We start from the raw sequence: 20,868 nt of genomic DNA, 5'->3' as shown, positions 1-20,868 counted from the left end.
GGACTGCAGTGACGCTCTTTTTAGGAAACAGAGTTGGTCTTTATAGCTTGTAGTTAAAACCCTAATCAGGAAAGAATGGAAAAATACCGGGGGGTCTGAACAGAGTAAAAAGGCTTTATTCAAGAATGGCTTTCACCTAAGTGTTCAAGCAGGAGCCTTTGAACGGATGTGAAAAAGACAGAAATTCAATTTTTGTCTTAGACAACCACTGGTGTGAAGAAAGGTTATGTGACAGTAGCCACAGTACTTAACGCCAGCACTCACCCTCAGAGGAAAGCAGCCAACTCCCATTGTGTTACCGTGTGCCTTGGCGAATGGTGAATGGCCCTTGAGAAATTGCGTCTATTGTGATTATCATTATGGATCAAGCCTGTGCAATTTGCTGTGCACAACTGCACTTGTCTCTGTCAGTCAAGACAGATCTGGTGACACCTGTCCAGTCAAGATTAGATGTCCCATTATTTGAGCAGGTTAGCATCACACTCACATACACTGCAGCTTAACATTATTGTACTTCATTTCAGGAAAAATCTGATCTTGTAGACGTAATCCATCCTGACCCTTACATCACCCCACCAACCCCCCACACAAAGACACAGCACTCTGTCGTCAAGCTCAAAGGAAGATAGACGATCGATGGTGCTTACAACACAAGTCCAACACATATTGTCTTAAAGAGCTGTATGACAGACTTATGACAGGTCGTTATTGCTGCACTCGAGACTGACATTTCCAAGCACAGCCCTGGAGAGAGCTTAAAAAACACCACCTGTGATATGGTTATTGCAGCAGAATGGATTAACTCAAAACAATAGACTATCTGTATCTCAATAAAGATGATGAGACATGATAGAAAGATGGAGCTTTTTATTGCTTTCTATCCCCTCACAGACCTGTGATGACTGCACAGGAAATTCATCATTAAGGTGAAACACTCAAAAGAAAATAACACTCCTCATGGGTTACGTCTATACAAAAGACGCACTTCCTCCCTCTTTGCTTCAGTTCATTCATCCATTTCATTGTGGTGACCCTTGCCCCTATCTTTCCATCAACAAAAACAAATTACTGCATCAGTCCCTTCAGTGGGTTATAGCGTATTTTGAAGATGCCGCTGAAGACGTTACTGTTCAGTACACAATATAGAAAGTTTTGGTCATGGATGAGGTATTAATGTTTCCTTAAAGGGCCAGTCCACCCTAACAATCTGCTGCCAACCAAATACAATAGAGGTGGATGTAATTTTCTGTCATGTCTCATCTCTAGATAGATTAGCATTACATTTGGAACGGACATTTATGGACCCTAGACAATGTTTCCAAATGACTGGTGATCATTTGACATTTCCTGTAGCACCACTATGAGACTGTCATTTTGGGTTTTGAGTAAAATATTGATTCATTTTCCGTAATTGCTTATCCTGTTAGGGGTCGCGGGGGGCTGGAGCCTATCCCAGCTGACATTGGGCGAGAGGCAGGGTACACCCTGGACAGGTCACCAGACTATCACAGGGCTGACACATAGAGACAGACAACCATTCACACTCACATTCACACCTACGGACAATTTAGAGTTACAAATTAACCTGCATGTCTTTGGACTGGGAGGAAGCGGAGAGAAACCCACACTGATACGGACTGAACCAGGAACCCTCTTGCTGTGATGCATCAATACTAACCACTGTGAGCACAGTGAGTAATATATATGAACAACTATTTAACAAATTGTCGTGAAATGTGGTACAGACATTCATGCCCCCCTCTGGCTTATTCTGGAATGCTTAATAAGCATTACTATTACGAGGTCTTTACACTGGCTTCCTGTCTCTCAGAGAATCAACTTCAAAGTCCTACTGTTGATTTACAAAGCACTAAATGGCTTCTGGCCTTCTGCTACAGCGTGAACCATCCAGACCTCTCAGGTCTTCTGGGACAGGTCTGCTTTGTGTCCCAAGAGTCAAGACTAAACATGGAGGAGCAAGGTTTAGTTTTTCTGCACCACATATCTGAAACAAACTCTCAGAAAACTGCAGGTCTGCACCAACTCTCACTTCTTTAAAATCAAGGTTGAAGACTTTTCTGTTTGCTACTGCCTTTTACTATATCAAATATTTATTCTTACACTGCACTGTAACTTTAATTCTTCAAATCTTTTAACTGATGCAGTGAAATTTTTATTCTTGTATTTTATACCTGTTGTAGTATATTTTACTTTTTATTTTCTGTTCTCTAGTTCTGTAATGAATAGCTTTTTAATGTCTTGTTACAATGTGTTTCTTTTGCACCTTGCCTTGCTGCTTTTGATGTTTTATGTAGAGCACTTCAAATGTCTTTGTTGCTGAAATGTGCTATGTAAATAATCTCACCTTGCCTTATGGAATAATTCTAGTGATCAAGCGCATCTGTACTTCATGCTTATTGCTAATTAGCAAACATTAGCATGCTATCATGCTAAACTGACATCTGTTTACCATCAGCATCACAGCATTGTCAGTGTGTGCATGTTAGCATGCTAATGTCAGCATATATCTCAAAGAACTGCTGTGCCTAAGAACAGTCTTTTAGAGCTGCTAGCATCGCTGTGGACTCTTAGTCTTCTTAAAACATTGTCAGTATCATTGCTGTTGACTTTTTCATATGCATTTCTTAATATTATAGTCACCCCTATTTTGTATTTAGATCTAAAAACCTTGTTTGTAACCCAGATTTTTGAATGTACTTTGATAAACTCAGACGTTGAGGTGTAATTATGGCAGTCTAGTGCAGTGGTTCCTAAATGGTCCAGCCACGTGATCAAGATTTCTCCTGAATCATTAGTTCAAGGTCCACACAGTTTGATATATTCAGCATCATTCTTGCGTCATTGAGCTAGTTTGCCGTCTCTGTCAAGTAGGTGTCCATTAGTTACTCACTCTACAGCAGGAAATGGCACTTTTCGTGTTTTTATAAACCCGATGTGAGTCACTTGCTGTCCATTCAGAATGGACCCATGACCCACTTTTGGACCACGACCCAGAGGCGGACTGGCCATCGGGAGTACTGGGAGTTTTCCCAGTGGGCCGCTGCGTCAGTGGGCCGGTACGGCCGGACTGAGGGAAAAAAAAAAAAAAAAAAAAAAATTACGACTTCCGACGCAGTTGGGCTGGCCTTTAATATGATAACCAATGTTTACAGTTTCTCTAGTGTCTGGCTAATCAACACTGGCCCACATGGGTGTGTCACACCCCTTTCACCTCGGTCCTGGGGCTGTTGGCCAATCACAGCCGAAGGCCGAGGGCCTCGGTCCCTCCTTCCTCTGCATCTGTCAATCAATCAATCAATCATACACACATACAAAAACGGAGAAGAAACGGAAAGGAGGAGCGGAGATGTTGAGAGACAAAAAAAGGCAGGCACTACAGGCAGATGCTGCCAAGCGTCAAAAGTTGACACATTTATTTTCTGCTTCTGCATCTCAAGCAGGACCTTCAGCATCCGCAGCAGCACCTGCAGCTCTCGCGTCACCATCTGCAGGAGGAGGACAACGTGACCGGGAGGGGGATGCTAGTCAGGTGAGGCGGCTGTAAGCTAATGTGATAACATTATTTGGCTAGCTTGTTAACTTTTAGCACAACGCACGTAGGCTAGTTTGGCTGTCAAAACATCATTATTGTGCAACGTTACTAGAGCCAGGCAGCACTCAGTGGCATTAGCCAACATCAGCATGGCTAAGTAACTAATAAAATAGCTGAACATCTGATCTAACATTATCTCTTGTGTATTTCCCTTAAGCTGGTGAGCTAAATGCTGCTCTGCTGTATATTACTTTGCTAATTCATCAACATTAAAATGAATGTCAGTTTTATTCTTTTTGTGTGGGTATTGTTGGATAATATAGAAATTGAGACAGTCTACATGCACTGTGAAGGGGAAATGTGTATTAATGTGTTGTTCTTAAAGTGTATTATTTGCAGTTTATAAAACTTAAGCTGTACTTATTCAGTATATACTTAAGAACATGTAATTGTGCTTATCTGAGGCACCATAGGTGATATGATATGTTTATTATTATGTTATGATCATTATTAGTGTGACTTACATGTTCACCAGTCTTCACACTATTAAGCGACTATTGCAGACTAACTATTTTAACTAACATTAAAAATATTACATTATTGTTCTAATCAAGGCCTCAGGTTAAATGATGTGTCATTATCCCTTCAATAATGTTTACATGTATATTTTTTTGTCTCCCACATATATGTGAACATATTTGTTCCACCACCAGCATCCGCCAGCATCATCCACCGCCATCATCCACCACCAGCATCCACCGCCATCATCCACTGCCATCATCCGCCGCCATCATCCGCCGCCAGCATTTGCCGCCATCACTCGCCGCCATCACTCGCCGCCCCGGCCCCTGAGTGGGCCAGTCAGGTACTAAATTCCCGGGCCTCTTTTTTGCCCCAGTCCGCCCCTGCCACGACCCACCAGTTGGGGGCCACTGATCTAGTGGACATATCAGTTAAGTTTGACTACTTCCTGGTCTAACCAGAGGTTCATTTGAGATAACCGCACCTCACCTGGAAAGTGGACAACATGAGGCGGTAGCAGTAGAGGACGGTGAAAAAAGCCACAGTCAAATCAGACAGTTTCCAGCAGTCTGTGCAGGAAGTCACAGAAACACTTGCATCCTGTTAGGTCTGATTTATTCAAATATTATCAGACCCATATATCAGTTTGTTTGCAGTTTCCAATTGTTTTGGGATAGAGTTTCCTCTTAAAATGCTTCACAGGATATCTGTGATTTCTGTTCAAGGTTTATCCTCCATTTTACATGAATTCTCATATAAGTCAGCATCATATCAGTTTGCTGCTGCATAATAATCTGCTGAGCAGACCTGTTCCCCTCAAACTACACAAACTGATTGAAAACATATTACAATCAAACACAAAGGAAAGAAATACAAGACAACAGCTTTCATTAAAGATAAGTCAGATGTAGTCAGGGATTCACAACTACGCAGATGTTATTTTAAGATTCCTGACAATCCACTTACCACAAGTCTTTGTGCTGCTAAGTACTTAACCCTCCGGTCCCCCTTATAAAAAATCACACCTGACCACTTCGGGATGTTTTTCGTCCTTGTTGAAAAACAACCATAAAAATATGAAATATTAATATTTTTTTCTACTTTTTTTTGCTTAAATCTTTTAACCAACTCCTACTCAGATTATACACACCAAATATTCATTGTGTGTGTGTGTGTATGTATGAGAGAGAGAGAGAGAGAGAGAGAGAGAGAGAGAGAGAGAGAGAGATGGAGAAAATAGTAATGTAACCTTGCAGCAACCTGCAGCTCATAATTCGCAATTTTTAGCTACACAATTACACACATGTGCACGCACACACACACACACACAATATTTTTTAAGTATCTATACAGCCACAGCCCCCAGACATCCATATCAACACTAACCTAGCTTTTATTTTAATTTTTTTTTTTTTTTTTGCAACAATGGCTCCCAAACCTTAATAATGAAGAAATAGGAGAAAAATACAGGCAATTTTACTGCTTATTATTTAGTGTGTGTTTGCTCTGCAGGGGAAGCAGGAGAAAATGTATAATTCAGCTGGATTTTAGTAAAAACTTCCATTTTGATCCCCTAACTCTGGAATGCATGAGTAATATCATCAAATTCATGTTTCTAAGTTGCCATGAGGATGTGATGAACAAATACGGAATTTATGGTTTTACATTTAGCTATATTTTCACATAGGGATTTGACATTGTGTATTTTGAGTCCATGTACACACACACACACACACAAACTAATATTGCAATATTTTTATACAGCCCACACTGTCACATCCTTATGAGCACAGCAAGACCATTTTTTGATCTACTCTGCATTTGCCCTCCCTGTTAGGGGCCTATAGTGCTTCAAGTGGCCAAACCAGGAATTGTATTGAAAAGACAGCAGGGCCCCAAAAATGGAAATTGGCCCCATCTGTTTTTTTTTTTTTTTTTTACCATTCTTGGGTCTCTCTAACCAACCTGACTGCCAGAGATAGAAAAAGATCTCATTTTTTATGTAAATTGAAGGGGAATCAAAAAATGTCATTTAAATGGGTTTCAATGGGGACGGTTTTCGTCCGAGAGGGCGAGGTGTCGTAAAAGGTTGCCATTTGTGTATTTTAGGCCTGATTTAGGAGCGGCTTTAAAATGTTAAAATATCACCAAAAATAAGGTTTCTGACCAAATGTCATGTTATATGCATGAACACAGCCAAAGTTATCAAAAAATAAAAACTGAAAAATGACTGAAAAGAACGTTTTCTGTACGAGGGGGGCCGTAGGGTTAAATAATTAAAACAGCTAATGTTAATACACAATAGACTATGTATAATTTATAACCTGTAATATGAATGTAAATGGATGGTAAATGGACTGCACTTGCATCGTGCTTTTCTAGTCTTCTGACCGCTCAAAGAGCTTTTACACTACAAGTCACATTCACCCACTCACACACTGGTGGCTGAGGCTGACATATAAGGTGCCACCTACTACTCAGTAACCATTCATACACTCACACACCGAGAGAATAGCCATCGGGAACAATCTGGATTCAGTATCTTGCCCAAGGATACTTTGACATGCAGACTGGAGGAGCCGAGGATCAGACCGCCAATCAGTGGACGACCCGCTCTACCTATAAGCCACAGCCACCCCAATGTATTTAGGGTACTTTCAGACCTAGAGTTGTCTTGCTTTGGACCGAATCAGGGACTAATTTTGTTACAAAGTTGTTTAATTGCCTAGAGTTGGTTCATGTTCTCATGGCAGCATTTACAAGCGGACCAGATCAAAAGTCTTGCGTGACAAAGCTGCTCTTGATTGGTCAGAATTTCCACGTGGGAAAAATCCAGGAAGTAAACATAACGTTGAAGAAGAGTACACTTGCAAGATAAATGTGACACTTTCTAATGTCACAATGGAGGGACAACTACGCAGGTTGATTTTAGCGCTGCTCATCGTGGACTATATTGCTGTCATTGTCCATTTTAGGCAAACCATACAGTTTGAAAACGAGGCGCGGCTCCAACTAGAAAACAATGTTTTGATGCATTGGATGTGTTGAATGTGCATATTAAGGCAGTACAGGAGGAGGTGCACATTAATAATCCTCCAGGACTGTAACATGCTCATGTTTAACCCAAACAGTGTGTCATGTGACTGCAGTTGGTTCGGATCGAGGTTGGTACACTTTCTCACCACAAACAAACCGCACCAGAGTTCGTTTGTAACCGGACCGAGACCACCTCTTCAAGAAGTCTTGGTCTGGCTTCGGGCGCGATTGCTGTGTTGGCCCAAACAAACCACACTTACGGGGCAAACGAACCAAACAGGGCAGGTGTGAAGGGACCCTTACGCTATGAGTACTATACGTCATCATAAGCCAAACAATGTATTCTGTTAAAAGCAATAATCTTTAAAATCTGACAAATGCAATCAAAATCTCTCCAGTTCAACAAAAATGAAAAGTTTATATAAAAACTGCGTCCACCTCGATCACGTGAGGTTATCATTGTCCACCTTTGCATGACATCAGAGCAAGTTGGGATGGAGTCGGACACAAATCTAACTGGAATGCATTGTACAGCGATCCGTGGTAATAAGTTCTGTGCAGCCCTGGCTCATCTCAAACGAGACTACTACCTGTGTTCTGACCTCAATCTGAACTGTAACTGCATTACGCATTGTTTGGGTTAAACAAGCATGAGCATAATACAGTCCCGGAGGATTATTAATGCCACACTGCATACTAGAAGCATTCAGGATATACTTGACGACAGACTATCTTGGCATGACACAGCTGTTTATGTATAGAAAACTAAAAGGTTTCCTCCATGTTTTTACGTTTTCCTAATTGTATTTATTCAGTATTTTTGTGGAGTACAGTATATCCAGCTTGTTTTGTGATGCTTGACAGTGTTGCCCTGAGCTGTTCTCTCCTTTCTGTAACCTTTTCTGACCAGAGCCTGCGAGCACAAAACTCTCAACCTGCATGACATTCATCCCCAAGAAACAGACACTGTGCCATGTAAACCAGCGATGAGGACAGGTTGGAGGTTGAAAGAGAAACATGCTGCATCTCTTCTGCGAAATCCAGACTTTACACACACAGACACAGACACACACACACACACACACACACACACACACACACACTCAAAGCAAACTGCTTGTGAATTCTGCACTTAAATTACCATGATGACAGTGTGAAATATCACAGTGGAACAGATGGGTATACCCTGAATACTCCTGTGTACAAACAACATCCACACGCCCAGACACAAATATTCCTTTTCACTTATTGATCTTCTCATTTACGCGGAGAGGACTCCCCAAAGACCCATTTTCTTGCTGGGAGGCTTAGAAATAACGATCACTGTGTTGAAGCCGATACAGATTCTTAGGAAAAGGTGGAAGCATGTAAAGGCAAACAGGCAGAAGTTTGGACACTGTAGTCACAGGCAGAATGATTCTGTTCTGCCTGTGTGCTCAGGCAGCCACAGGGAAATCATATAGTGGGGAGGCATAGTAATGTCCAGTGAAGAAATAAAAAGGAATGGACATCCATTACAATATCTATTAGAATTAACTGACCATGCCTGTGCCAACTATATTATTTTATTTGCCGACGATGCTGCAGTGGGTGCTTTATTTGCCTTTATCACCTTTTAGTGTCTGCTGCAAGATGTGTTTTCTCATATTTGATAATTGTAGCAGTAAATGGTCTTATTGTAAAAGCGTATCTTGAATGCACTCCTGAGACATAAAGGCCCTGTTGTTAGACACTTCTACCAAAGTGTGGACAATCTCACAGTGCCTCAAGACACTGTTGGTGTTCAGGGCTTGTGCTTGTCCGTGTGCATGGATAAAGACGTGATTGAGGACAAGTGACAACCACAAAGGTTGTGTTCTGTGGAATCAAGGGTTTGTCCCCTGAAATGTTCACAGTGCAGTGTGTCTACCTGCCGCACATACAGATAGCAAATGTCATTAATCTTGTTCAGAACAATATGCTGTTGCTGACGTTCATAATTCTAAATGTAAGCATTGTATAATTGTCCTCTACCTGACAGAGAAAATTAAAACTGAAAGCACGACTAGAGAACTTTATTACTGTTGAGATTAATTAACTTTATATTTCTTTTCAATCTCGCCAGTGGGATTGAATTTAATATTCCTATTTTTGATTAATCTCTTAAAGAGCCCAGTGTTCTCACTTTGGTGGAGAAAAACAAGGTTAATGGTTTCTATAAATTCCTACTACATGTCTGACAAATGTACTCATCATTTTTAAATCAGAGATATTAGGTTGGTGTGTAACAATACATCAATCTAAACTGAAATACATCAATCTAAACTGAAATAATATATCAATAATAAACGATCCAGTATTATCAATGCAAACTGAAAACATCTATACATATAATCATCTTTAATTTACGCCTTTATTTTGAAATTCCATTGGCACGTCTGTGTCCAGGCGGTTGTCATGCACTGTTCATACATATACCTACAAAAAGTTATACACCACAATGCGTATGTAACCAACATAATCAGGAAGGTTGCGCTCATGTGACTAATGTGCCGACGGAAGAAGGAAATAGTATCAAGAGTGAAAGTCTGTGTAAGGAGGTAGGTTGAGGTGGTGGATTGGTCAAACAAACACAGGACTTTCCCCCAGGAGACCAACATTTGGGACCATGTTAAACCAAGTGAACTCAGAGTTATTTTAAGGTAAAACGTCACCATGTTTCCGTTCCTAAACCTAAACTATGCAACTTTATGTTAAGTACACAACTTTACGTTATGTACATAACGTGAAAATGCCATTTGTGGAGTGCTAATTTGTAAGATATCATACTTAACCGCTGTATGAGGATACATTGCCGTGTCACCATTTCCGTCCAAGCGCACCTCCTTCATTACCATCCAAGCAGCTCTAGCAGCATAGTGCCAGGCAGATTATGGTAAGCAGCCAAGAAAAAGACAATTAGGATATCTACTGATATTATCTCATGTCAGTTGCCGGCTCCTTAATTGAATGGAATTAAAATTCTATTGTGGCGGACTTTGTGATACAGCATTATCACATCATTGACCAAAGAATTGATAAAATATTGTGTCGTGATGAAACTTGTGATTTACACCCCTAGATATTAGTTCCATTAGTTCCCACAACAGAAAGCACAGGGAGTTGTTTTGGTTCATAAAACATGTAATATATGACAGGCTTAAAATCGTATAAAATCAGTCAAAGGGTGTTGCTGTAAAGGCTTATGTCTTATTTCTACCAATGAGGTCATGTTTGCACCAGCTTGTTTTTCAGCAGGATACACTTAACAATTAATTAGATTTAGAGGTGGAGATTTCCCCCATCAGACAGTAAATGTTTTTACCAAAGCAATTAAATTAACAGAGACAGAGGTTTTATTCCAAATCCTAAAGGCATAGATGGATAATTGTTCTGCTTTGGCAGATGCTTTTTGAATGCCTTCGTGTTTTTCAAAAAAAAAATTACAAAATTGGATGACTCCCAGATCTCTATCAAAATGGCATATTCCCTCTTCCTTTTACTGTTTGCATAAGTGAGATAATAAGTACCTGCAGCCACAGGCTGCTCAGTGGCAGAGAATTACATTATTCCTGCTCTCTGACTTCTGGCGTTCAAAGATCATCATGTTCACAGTTACTAATTGGACTGCCCCAGGTCATATCTGAATTTTTGAATGGATGTTGGACTATTTCCGCTCATGAATGCTTACCTTCCTTTTAGCCCTGAGCTGTCCATGATAGTTATCAGATGAGTCTCCTGGGATCTCTCCTCCCCACAGAGTCACCCCCACGATGGTGTAAGTGATGCCCATCACCACTAAGGGCAGCACGTAGACTAGGACTGTAACTATGATATGATACCTGGGGACAAAAACAAGGAAAGGCAGATGACTGTTTACATTTATAAAGAATTTATACTCATAAATAATTTCATACACAGTAGATTTTATATTCAACTGTCAATCCAGGTTGAGCCTCATATTTATGATACCTGTTGCACCAGATGAATGTAGATTTGATCTCAGTGTCACATGTAAATCATATTAAATGCTACACTGATACAAACTGAGACAGCAACAGTTATTTCAGCAAATTCTGCAAAACAATGTGTGTTTACTCAAGTGACAAAGGTTTGAGGAAGTCAGGTGACACAGTAGAGTGAAGTCTGTGTATGGAGAGTGTCGGAGTGGATGGAAGGATCAGCAAACATTAGATCTGAAAAGGCTTTTATCAACAGTACTAACAGGTCTTAATGAGCATTCATTAATATCTTTTACCACAGGGTGGCTACTCAGCAGTGGGCTGACAAATCTGTCCATGCCATATTACATTCTTAATTTTCCACTGAGACTTTTCCTTTTATGGATTTGGGATCCAAATGGCTGAGCTAGGAAGACTCAAGAGTCAATGCTACTGAGGTTCGTCAAAATTTAAAGGGACATTGTTTAGCATTTTCAGTTGTTTATTGGCAAAAATCGATGTCTGCATTCATATATATGTCATCATTGGTGTATTATTACCTCCACCAATAATCTGATTTACAGTATTCTCGTAAAAGGAGAATTTCAGATTTGTTTGTACATTGGGAGGGTAAGTCGTTTGGGGGGGTTCCATAATGTTTCGCCATCTTTTCGTTGAGAGCCAGGCCAGCGCTGCGTGACTGAGAAGCCGAAGGAGAGGAGCAAGAGGCGCTTCGCTACTACCCCGGCAAATTTGAAAGCCTGCACTACTGCAGCATAACAAAGTCCCACTCTTTGAGCATAATGCAGGATCATGCATATGCAGCATCACGGGAGATGGAATCCTCGTCGCCAAGAAAGCGCAAAAGGGAATAAAAAAGGCAACGTGACTGCCGAATTCAAAAAACGAGGGTCAACATCGGGGTAACCTTTCCCAGGTGGAGAGAGCTGCTGAAGGAGAAAGGTAATGCAATCACAGGCCAGCGCCGCTTACACCTGTGTATAAATTGTGTTTTTTATAAAGATTATTTATTGGCTTTTGCCTTTATTTGACAGGACAGATTAAGTATGAAAGGGGGAGACAGAGAGGGGATGACATGCAGCAAATGGCTGCAGGCTGTAATTGAACCCATGGCCGCTGCAGCAAGGACAATGCCTTTGTATATGGGACACCCACCCTAACCACTGAGCTACTGGGCACCCTATAAAGCTCAGCTTACGTAGAAAGGACTGCCTGATATCAAAGCAAGCTACTAATGCAAGTTACAGAGTATTTCTCACATGAATGGGTCGTCGGCCATTCGGGGCCAGGCCACGTAGCAGAGGGTCCTGCGAGGCAGCGCGTGGGTGGTGGAGAAGTAGCAGAGAGGGAAGGCGAGGACCACGGCCAGACTCCAGATACAGATGATAACTCCTGTGGTGGCCTTGGCCGACAGACGAGGCTTCAGGGGGTGGATGATGGCCATGTACCTAAAGGTCAGAGGTCAGCAGGTTATAAGACATACGTGTGTTTAAAGCCTCAACAACATAAATCACTGATTGATTGATTTAATCTTTATTTAACCAGGAAGTTGACCAGACTCACTAAAATTAAGTAACGTACAGTGAGTGTGACTTACGAGCTGTTCAAACAATGAGTCATTTCACTTTCTTGGATTGGTTATTCTAAAGGATTTCCAGTGGCCTGAAGATGTTAAAATAAACAGTATTCAATAAGAAATTATTACAAAACAATATGGTATAATGTGTAAAAACATTTGTGCAACAGAAATCTATATATTTTCTCTCTTACGACTTTATCTAGCCACCTCCTCGGGTTTATCTTGGGAAGCACTGCTGTATGTGATTAAGTCTGAATCGAATTTTCTGGCCTAAAAATCAATAGATGATTCAAGCTTTTTCACTTTTTTTTCTACAGTAGTATTACACTTGATTTTCTGCCTAGCAGCCTGTAAATGTCCAATTACACTGTGGTGTTTGATATTCAGGGAAACTGATGGATGACTCAATCCAATAAACTGTGACGAGATTTCGTTTGAACCACACAGAGAAGCGCTCAGAACTGGCAGCAGATTATGAGCTGAGCATGAACCCGACTCAGGATGCTACATGATTTTCAATTGCCGCTAATGCAGGCTTAGAGGCGCTAATTCAATCTCCATCAGATGGTAAAGAATGGGTCTTGTCCTGTCACCTCAGTGACTGGAACTCTCTGAGGGACAACAACAAAGATGCCCCATCTATTCACCAGTAATTGCTTGGCATTTATTCCGCATGTCTCGCTGGCCCTTGTGGTTGGCAGTGTGTGAATAGATTGTTAGATGCCCAATCAAGTGAGGGCCACAGCAGTCTGTGTTATTTGGGATCCAATGAGCTCACACAACGCTGTTTGATCTAATAGACTTGTAGCTACTGAACAATAACCACAATGCAACGCCAGTAACACTTGAATAATATGATTAAACGCACATACACACACTCCTGTTTGATATCCAACCGCACACATCAAAGCACGTTCAGCCTCAACTGGGCATGATCACAGAGACATTACAGCGGCAAATTCATAAATCATTTCATGTTTTTGTGTTCAACCTGGATGTCTGGTGTGCCTTAAGCTGCATGGAAGCTTTCAACAATGTATTGTTTGGAAACTGCGTCACTGTGGTGTGACAACACCAACTAAACAATCACTTCATCACCGCCTGGTGTTGAACTAGCAGAGATTACCTTGGATGAGACTTCCAGTGCGAGCGGCCCAACATGTGCACGGCTAAATGTAAAGTGTTGGCTCATACGTCCTCAGAGGAGAGGAGTGTGCTTAATGTTTCAGCCACCCTCACTTCACAGAATCTTAAAAAAAAACACTTAAATGGTGAGTTAAAATGACACAGCTAATGGCATCCAGCGACGCAGACAGCTTTGGTTTTGTTTGTTTGGATTTTGGGACATTCAACCCCCATATGTATGCTGTCATCACAACACAATGAAAGTGAATGGACTATTGTGCTGTTGAGAAAACTGAAACATGATTCTTTTAAAGATTTCAACAACATCTCCTCCTCCCTGGAACAATGTCTTCACTACACTGGATACTCCACAGACAACACTGTCAATAGTTTTCATAGAGACTATTTCTGCCCCTGAAAGTGGCTCCATTGAAGCTACAGTTGGTAACCTTTTCACACAGCACTAAATGAGATGAATAATCTGTGAAAAAAAAATGTTATTCCTCTGCTTACTCTACTGCCTTGTAGTGCTTCTAATGGCATTGCCGCACATGAATGAAAACAGCAAGTCACAGCTGAGAAGTCTCAAATACAGCTATAAATTGTGTCAATCACTGCTCGTGAACTGCTGTCAGACTGTAAAACTAAGTGCTGATCAAATATGAATCGAGATTCTGTTGCTGCATTGTCTAATTCTCGCCTTAAATGTTTTCAGAAACACATTTTAGTGCACTGTTAAACTGTAAAATGAGAAAGTTGGTCCGTCAAGTGGGCAGTGCTTTGTTTGGATTGACTGTTTTCAAGGTCTCACTCCGAAGTTGTCAAAATCCGGAGCTTGGGCAGTGACTTGTGGCGTCAGACACTGACAAAAAAAGGCTGTCCTTTAACGTTGGCATGATACGTAGCCAGTTGCTCTTTTAGTTTAATGGTGATCTGTGGCATCTGGGGGAAACGCGGCCAGACAAGAACGAAAGTTAAAGTAGGGAAGTCCAAGTAGGGTGGGCAGGAGGGGTGTTGGGTGGGTCCAAACGTCGAAATGTGACTAGTCTCACCACCAGACAATCAGAGATCTCCGCCTTGTGATAGTCTGGGGACACTCCTTTCTAAAGTGTGTTTAACACACCGGCGAAAACGGCTGGCAACAAAGCAACGTCTCTTGCATTTTTGAAAAGGACACGCCTTCCCGGAAATGTGCGCTCCCCCTTTTCTCGTCTGCAAGGAAACAAACACACAGAGAGCTTGAAAATGGATGCCGAGAGATTTAACTCCATTTTATCAAACGTGTGCTCAGTCCACAAGATTGTGGAAATGAAGGACTTACAGCGACTTGAGTCATTTTGTACCACTACACGTGTTTCTAGTTGGACTATGTTTACGAGCACAAAAGTTCAGCGAGCCACCAAAGGACCGCCCTGCAGATTTACTACTGGTTCTGCAACGTAGGGAGTTTTTTTAAACTCTGAAATTGTATCCGCCCATCTAAACACAAAATCAGGGAGAAAGTCATCAGTCTTTAGTTAAGCAAAGCGTCTAAAGACTGACTTGTGAGTCTAATATGTGACAAGGTCAGAGGGAGAATGTGTTGGTGTCTGGAGCAAACTTGACATGACTGACAGCTGCGTAAGAGACTCCTTGGTTCTGATTGGTTGTTTTCATTCATGTATGGTGATGCATTTGGAAGTGCTACAAGGCAAAAGAGTTTAATTTCTTTTCACAGATTATCTGTCTCATTTAGTGCTGTGTGACTATAGTGACAGTTTCAACAAATCTGATGAAAGTCTTTTTTATAATAAAAGTTACAAACTGTAGCTTTAATGGAGCTCCTGTCAGGGGATGAAATATGTGGATGAAAACTATGAAAACTACAGTGATGTCTGCAGAGTAACAAGTCCAACGATGACATTGTTCCAGACTGTCCCTTTATTGTTTTCGGTGTGCCACATTAGATTCTAGGAAATAAAGCTCCAGCGAAAGTTTAGTCAGGAAGACAATGCTTTTTATGCTCAGGCTGTAAGTTTCTTTCTCACCCTGCCATTCACTCGCTTTCTCTAGGTATCATTGTCTGGGTCTGTCAACTGAGTCATCAGCTGATTTACAATCAACCAATAGCACAGTGACACACCTTCTCTGTCAGCCAATCATCTTATCGCTCCTCATTTTAAATATGCTTCTTTCTCTGCCGTAGCTCTGCTTGCTGCCGTTGTGTGCACCCTCCACCTCCCCATCACCACCTAGTCTTTACAGATTCATCAGCCTCATACACCTCAGCAGCCAGCAGCCACCACCACCAGTGTCTAGACTCCATGGGGGGATTTATCCTGCTGCTGCTCAGATTTCCCTCGGTCACAAAATATCTCCCTCTGGTGTTCAAGCGCCAAAGACTTGTTAAATCTTAATCAGCACAAATCATCTACTGATCTGTTCACTCATATTCTGCATTAAATATCATCTTTACTTCACTCTTCTGTCTCTCTTGATTAAATGCCATTAGAATCAGTAAAAAGACAAGGAGGGACTTGTTTCACAGATTATCTGCCTCATGCCCTTCTTTCAGAATAAAGTGACAGTTTCAACAAATATGACACAAACCTATTTTCATAAAAGTCACTAACTGTAGCTTTAAACACTGTTCATGACAAAGTCTGTGGATCATCATGAGTAACAGGAACATTGTCTCTAAAGTGACACTGCTTTTGTTGAATGTTATGTCGTTATTTTTGCTGCTGAAACACAATTCCATTACATACCATAATGGTGTAGAGGAAGAACTATAACAGATGCAGGTCTCAAAAACTGAACAAACCAAACCAATATCTGCATGTGTTTATAGTGAACCGACCCTGCAGAAAACAGCACTTGTTATTCTCAATGATGTGTGCCTCATCTCCGGTTCTCCCTGCACACATAACATTGAAGACTGTATCACTGCAGAAGACCTAATGATAAGACTACATTCTACACATCCACAGCTTCAACACAGGAAAATAGAGGTGAGAAATGGGAAAAGGCAGCAGCCGTGTTATCACAAAAAGCTTCAAGGCTTTGCCAGTTACCTTTCACACAGCAACCTGTGTTTGTTTTGCTCCAGTGCCTTAGGAAACACACTTGGCAGTACAAAGAGTCAACAGGAAGGACAAATTCACAGATGATCACGAACTGTGGCCTCATGCCATTTCAAGACATCAGAGCGGAGACAGCACCATACTGGGGTTACGAAAAGCATGACCGGAGGTTACATCTACATCATGTAGGTCATGCCGATGTTCTCTTTCTCAGTACGCAGTTGATGGAATCAAATGGACACTGCGGACCAAAAATACAAACCCATGGAGGTTGCTGTAGAGGAGCCAAAATGAGCACGGCCTCGGGAAATACACTGCTCTCTTCGTGTGTCAAGGAGAAGTACTGGGAGAGGAAAACACCTCACACAATATCACAACACACTGTCACAATTGTACACTATCGCTGCTGACACACACTGCGCCTGGATGCAGCTTCAAGGTGCATTTTGTTTTCATTATGTTCGGCCCGTGGCTGCTTCCTTCATCAGTCTAATCCCTTTATTGAAACATTATGACGTATGACGGTCCACTGATCAGTATCAAAGCCCGGCTGATAGTGATGACTGCATCACCACATTACTGGAAACGACAGGGGCAGGATGAGAGATGGAGGAACAAAGACAGAAAGAAGTGTGAGGGAGCAAAGAAGATAAATATGAGTGCATGAGACAGAAAAACAAGAGAATCAGAGAGCGTGAAAGTATGGAGGGAAGACTGATCTCTTCTGGGGTGTTGGCATACAAAGAGTCATTCACTGCATTGCAGACTCTCTGCAAAACAGCAGCTTCAATCCACGATTCATTAGCAGTGAAACGTAAAAATAAATATGTGGAATAGGCCCGTGGTGGGTGAGATCGCAATCACCCTGCTGGGAAACCGCCTTTCCAGTATAATAATGCAAATCACAAACAAGTAATTATAGCCCTCCACTGGGAACTGAAATAAACGTATACTTAAATCAGCAGGGAACATAAACTCAGATAATGCCACGAGATGCCTTCAGCGGAATTTAAATTCAACTGATGGGGACTCCATCAGTAAGTTCTTATGAAAATGAGGGCACAAGCTAAAACACCAAATGACTTTAACTGCATGAGCGTCTGCAAATGGAGTGCACTTTGTCCTCAAGCAAGACTGATGAGAGTTTGTGTTTTAAAGCACAGGATTCAATTTTCTGCCACTGCTGGTGGAACGTAGCCAAGTGGAATGATCAGACAGAAGATGTCCAAAACATCATGCATAAAGCACTTGAGAGGAAAGTGTTTGGGTGACAAGGATTTTGTTTTTACACGACATAAGCTTGAAATATACATATTCTATAAGCGTAGATTTCTGGTGGAGGAGAGACTTGTCCCTCTAAGTATTTAGAACAAGTGCATTTGTCCCTCCCAACAATAAAAGCATAAAAGAAGCAGCGGAGTTTGATCAAATTCGAGATATTTACACCAGAAGTTGAAGCAGAAAATGCACAAATTGCTGTATAAACATTCTCCAGAAAGCAATAAATTAACCACCACCAGCCCACCTCGTTTCATATGTGTCCTCCCTAATGCTGAAATAAAACCTCCACTCTTGTTCTGTGCATGTGACTTGATTCAATTTCTTCTCTGAGAGTTAAAGTTTGCTGAATCTGCATCACAATGGGATACAGCTCAGTGGCTTTAATCCCTTTTCTCTTTTTCTGTAATACACAAACTAATACTGATTATAAATGTACTCCAATACATACAATATTTACACAGAGGTGCACATAAGAAGAGTCTTAATCTATGTTGTTACTGCTTTAAAACGTTATACATTTACCCACATGTAACTGATCACCTATAGGGAAAGAGGTATGAGTGGCGTGGGGACAGTTAAGCGTTATAAATCATGCTTTAGATATTGTTCTTGCAGCATTTCATGCGCCCACCTGTCCACAGCTATCGCAGTCATGGAGTAGATGCTTGCAAACACGGATGTGACTGGGAAGAAGTTGTGGAATTTGCAGTACGCTTCGCCGAAGTACCACTCCCCGTGTGCAGCGTAGATAAAGTTTATCAAAGTGTTAAACGCGGCCATTGACGCGTCCGAAAACGCCAAGTTTAGGAGGAAATAGTTCGTCACCGTCCTCATACGCTTGTGTGCAAGAATGATCCAGATCACGATGAGGTTTCCAAACACAGCCACCGCCAGCACGGAGCTGTAGGCGACGGACCAGAGAGCGACGCGCCACGGTGGCTGCACAAACTGGTTGGTGTAGTTCGCCGTTACGTTGGTTCCGTTATGTGGAGCTGCCATCCTCTTCTCCTTTCCTCTGAATATAGTGAGTGTTTGGGTTGTTTCAGTAGTCTGATCTACTGACTGAGGTGCAAAGCCAGAGTGGTAAAAGAAAATTTGCGTGTGTGCACCATAGCGCGCAACTTAAGCACATCACCATTCCTAAAAAATACACCTCTCCTTTCCGGACCCCTACAGTGAGTGTCGCACTTTACAGTATAAAGTTATACTAATAAAAGCGCGGTGAAACACGTAACAAGTATCCTTCAGTGCCTGTTGAATGTGGGTGTGAGCGCACAGCCTCTCCTCCTCCAGAAGCAGCAGCAGCAGGCAGGGCGCCGTGCGCACTCAGTGACGCACAAATGGCACACATGGTGAAAGAGATTGATTGATACCTGTGGCTGCTGTTTTAAACTTCATGAATAACAGATGAGCCACGTCGTCTGTCTTCACGTTATAATCAGTCAGCGCACAGTGTGTGCCTTTATCTCCCGTGACCCTTCAGATGATCTTGTGTCAGCAGCATTTTCAAAGAAACCACAAACAGGATATTGAAATATTGCAGGCGGCGTGTGCACAAGAGCGCACTCTATTCAGCCCCTTACAGTTCAGCATCACTTCCTTCTGTTGGGGTTTCCACCACTGTCAGATCTTGTGTCTGTTTTAATGCTTGTCTTATTGAGGTCTTAAATCACTCTCACAGTGCACTAGAGAATAAAAACGCACAATCCTGTATCTGAATGGCTCTGACTCTCCCTCTTTCTGTCACATCAATATTCACAACTAACAGGCTGAAGTCCCCTGAAGACATCCAGCAGTTCACATCGGATAAACCTCCTTCATCTGCTTCCATAGCCCTTAGTGCTGTGGTAACCTCTACACGGGTACATTTACATGTCTTCCATGGCTGATCAAATCCAATCAGTCGAGTAAAGCTGTTTCTGCTGTGTTTCTCTCAGCAGCCGGTGCCCAGAGTCATTTCATTCCCTCAAACACTAGTTATAATATGATCGAGGGATTTTCCTTGAAAACTTGTAATGGTTTTATATCAGCACTCAAATAAACACACACAAAAGGAGCTGAAATTAATACTTAATCAGCAGAACATGTAACGCTATACTACCTTTGAATCTGAGAGGTCAGTCACAGGATATTTTCACTCCAATGCGCCAGTGATTGCAGTCTATTGTATGGTCTCATTTGTGGTGTCATGTGGATGCATTATACCGTAGCCCAACACAGCAAGGCCATTATATTTTCACAGCAGAAGAAAAAGACTTTTTTCCATTTCACACTTCCTGAAATTTAAGTTATTTATGGTGTTTAGACAGTGCCAGAGCACATTCAGCACCCTAGGCATGCTTCCCCTGGCACTCACCCAATTTTAGGGACCGAGCACGGCGTGGTGCGGGGATATGAAATGTTCCTTTTATATGAAATCACTCTGTTTGTTATTATTTGATGAAAAGAATCACGTTTTTGAGGGGCAGGAGGTGCTCAAAAGCTCACCTCACTGTCCACACACATCAGAGCTGATGAAAGAATTTATATTTTACAGGTTGCGTGCTCTGGTGTGAAAAAATGTCTCAGTAAGGCTTCCTAGAAAATTTCAGAGAAGCACCTACAGTGGTACGTTTCACCCACAATTACAAAAATTGGGAGGCACATGTGACATACCAAGACTTGTACTGCTACTTGCAAGTTGACCACATCCGTCTAAAATATGCGCAGAAATGCTTTAAAACCTGTGAA

At 41.7% G+C, this 20,868-nt stretch overlaps 1 protein-coding gene across 1 annotated transcript in view; it reads right to left on the bottom strand.

Annotated features, from left to right (window-relative positions):
* tacr3a (tachykinin receptor 3a) overlaps positions 1–19,332 on the bottom strand; it is a 47,751-nt gene extending 28,419 nt beyond the window's left edge. The window contains exons 1-3 of the mRNA XM_050044682.1: positions 18,770–19,332; positions 12,351–12,539; positions 10,821–10,971 (exon numbers count right to left, since the gene is read on the bottom strand). Of these exons, the coding sequence (XP_049900639.1) occupies positions 10,821–10,971; positions 12,351–12,539; positions 18,770–19,137 (708 nt within the window). The 5' untranslated portion in view covers positions 19,138–19,332. The remainder of the gene's footprint in view (positions 1–10,820; positions 10,972–12,350; positions 12,540–18,769) is intronic.
* Positions 19,333–20,868: the final 1,536 nt, after the last annotated feature.

Source organism: Epinephelus moara, chromosome 5 (assembly GCF_006386435.1).
Source record: "Epinephelus moara isolate mb chromosome 5, YSFRI_EMoa_1.0, whole genome shotgun sequence".
Taxonomy (NCBI): domain Eukaryota; kingdom Metazoa; phylum Chordata; class Actinopteri; order Perciformes; family Serranidae; genus Epinephelus; species Epinephelus moara.
This window is presented reverse-complemented; position numbering and strand designations above follow the sequence as displayed.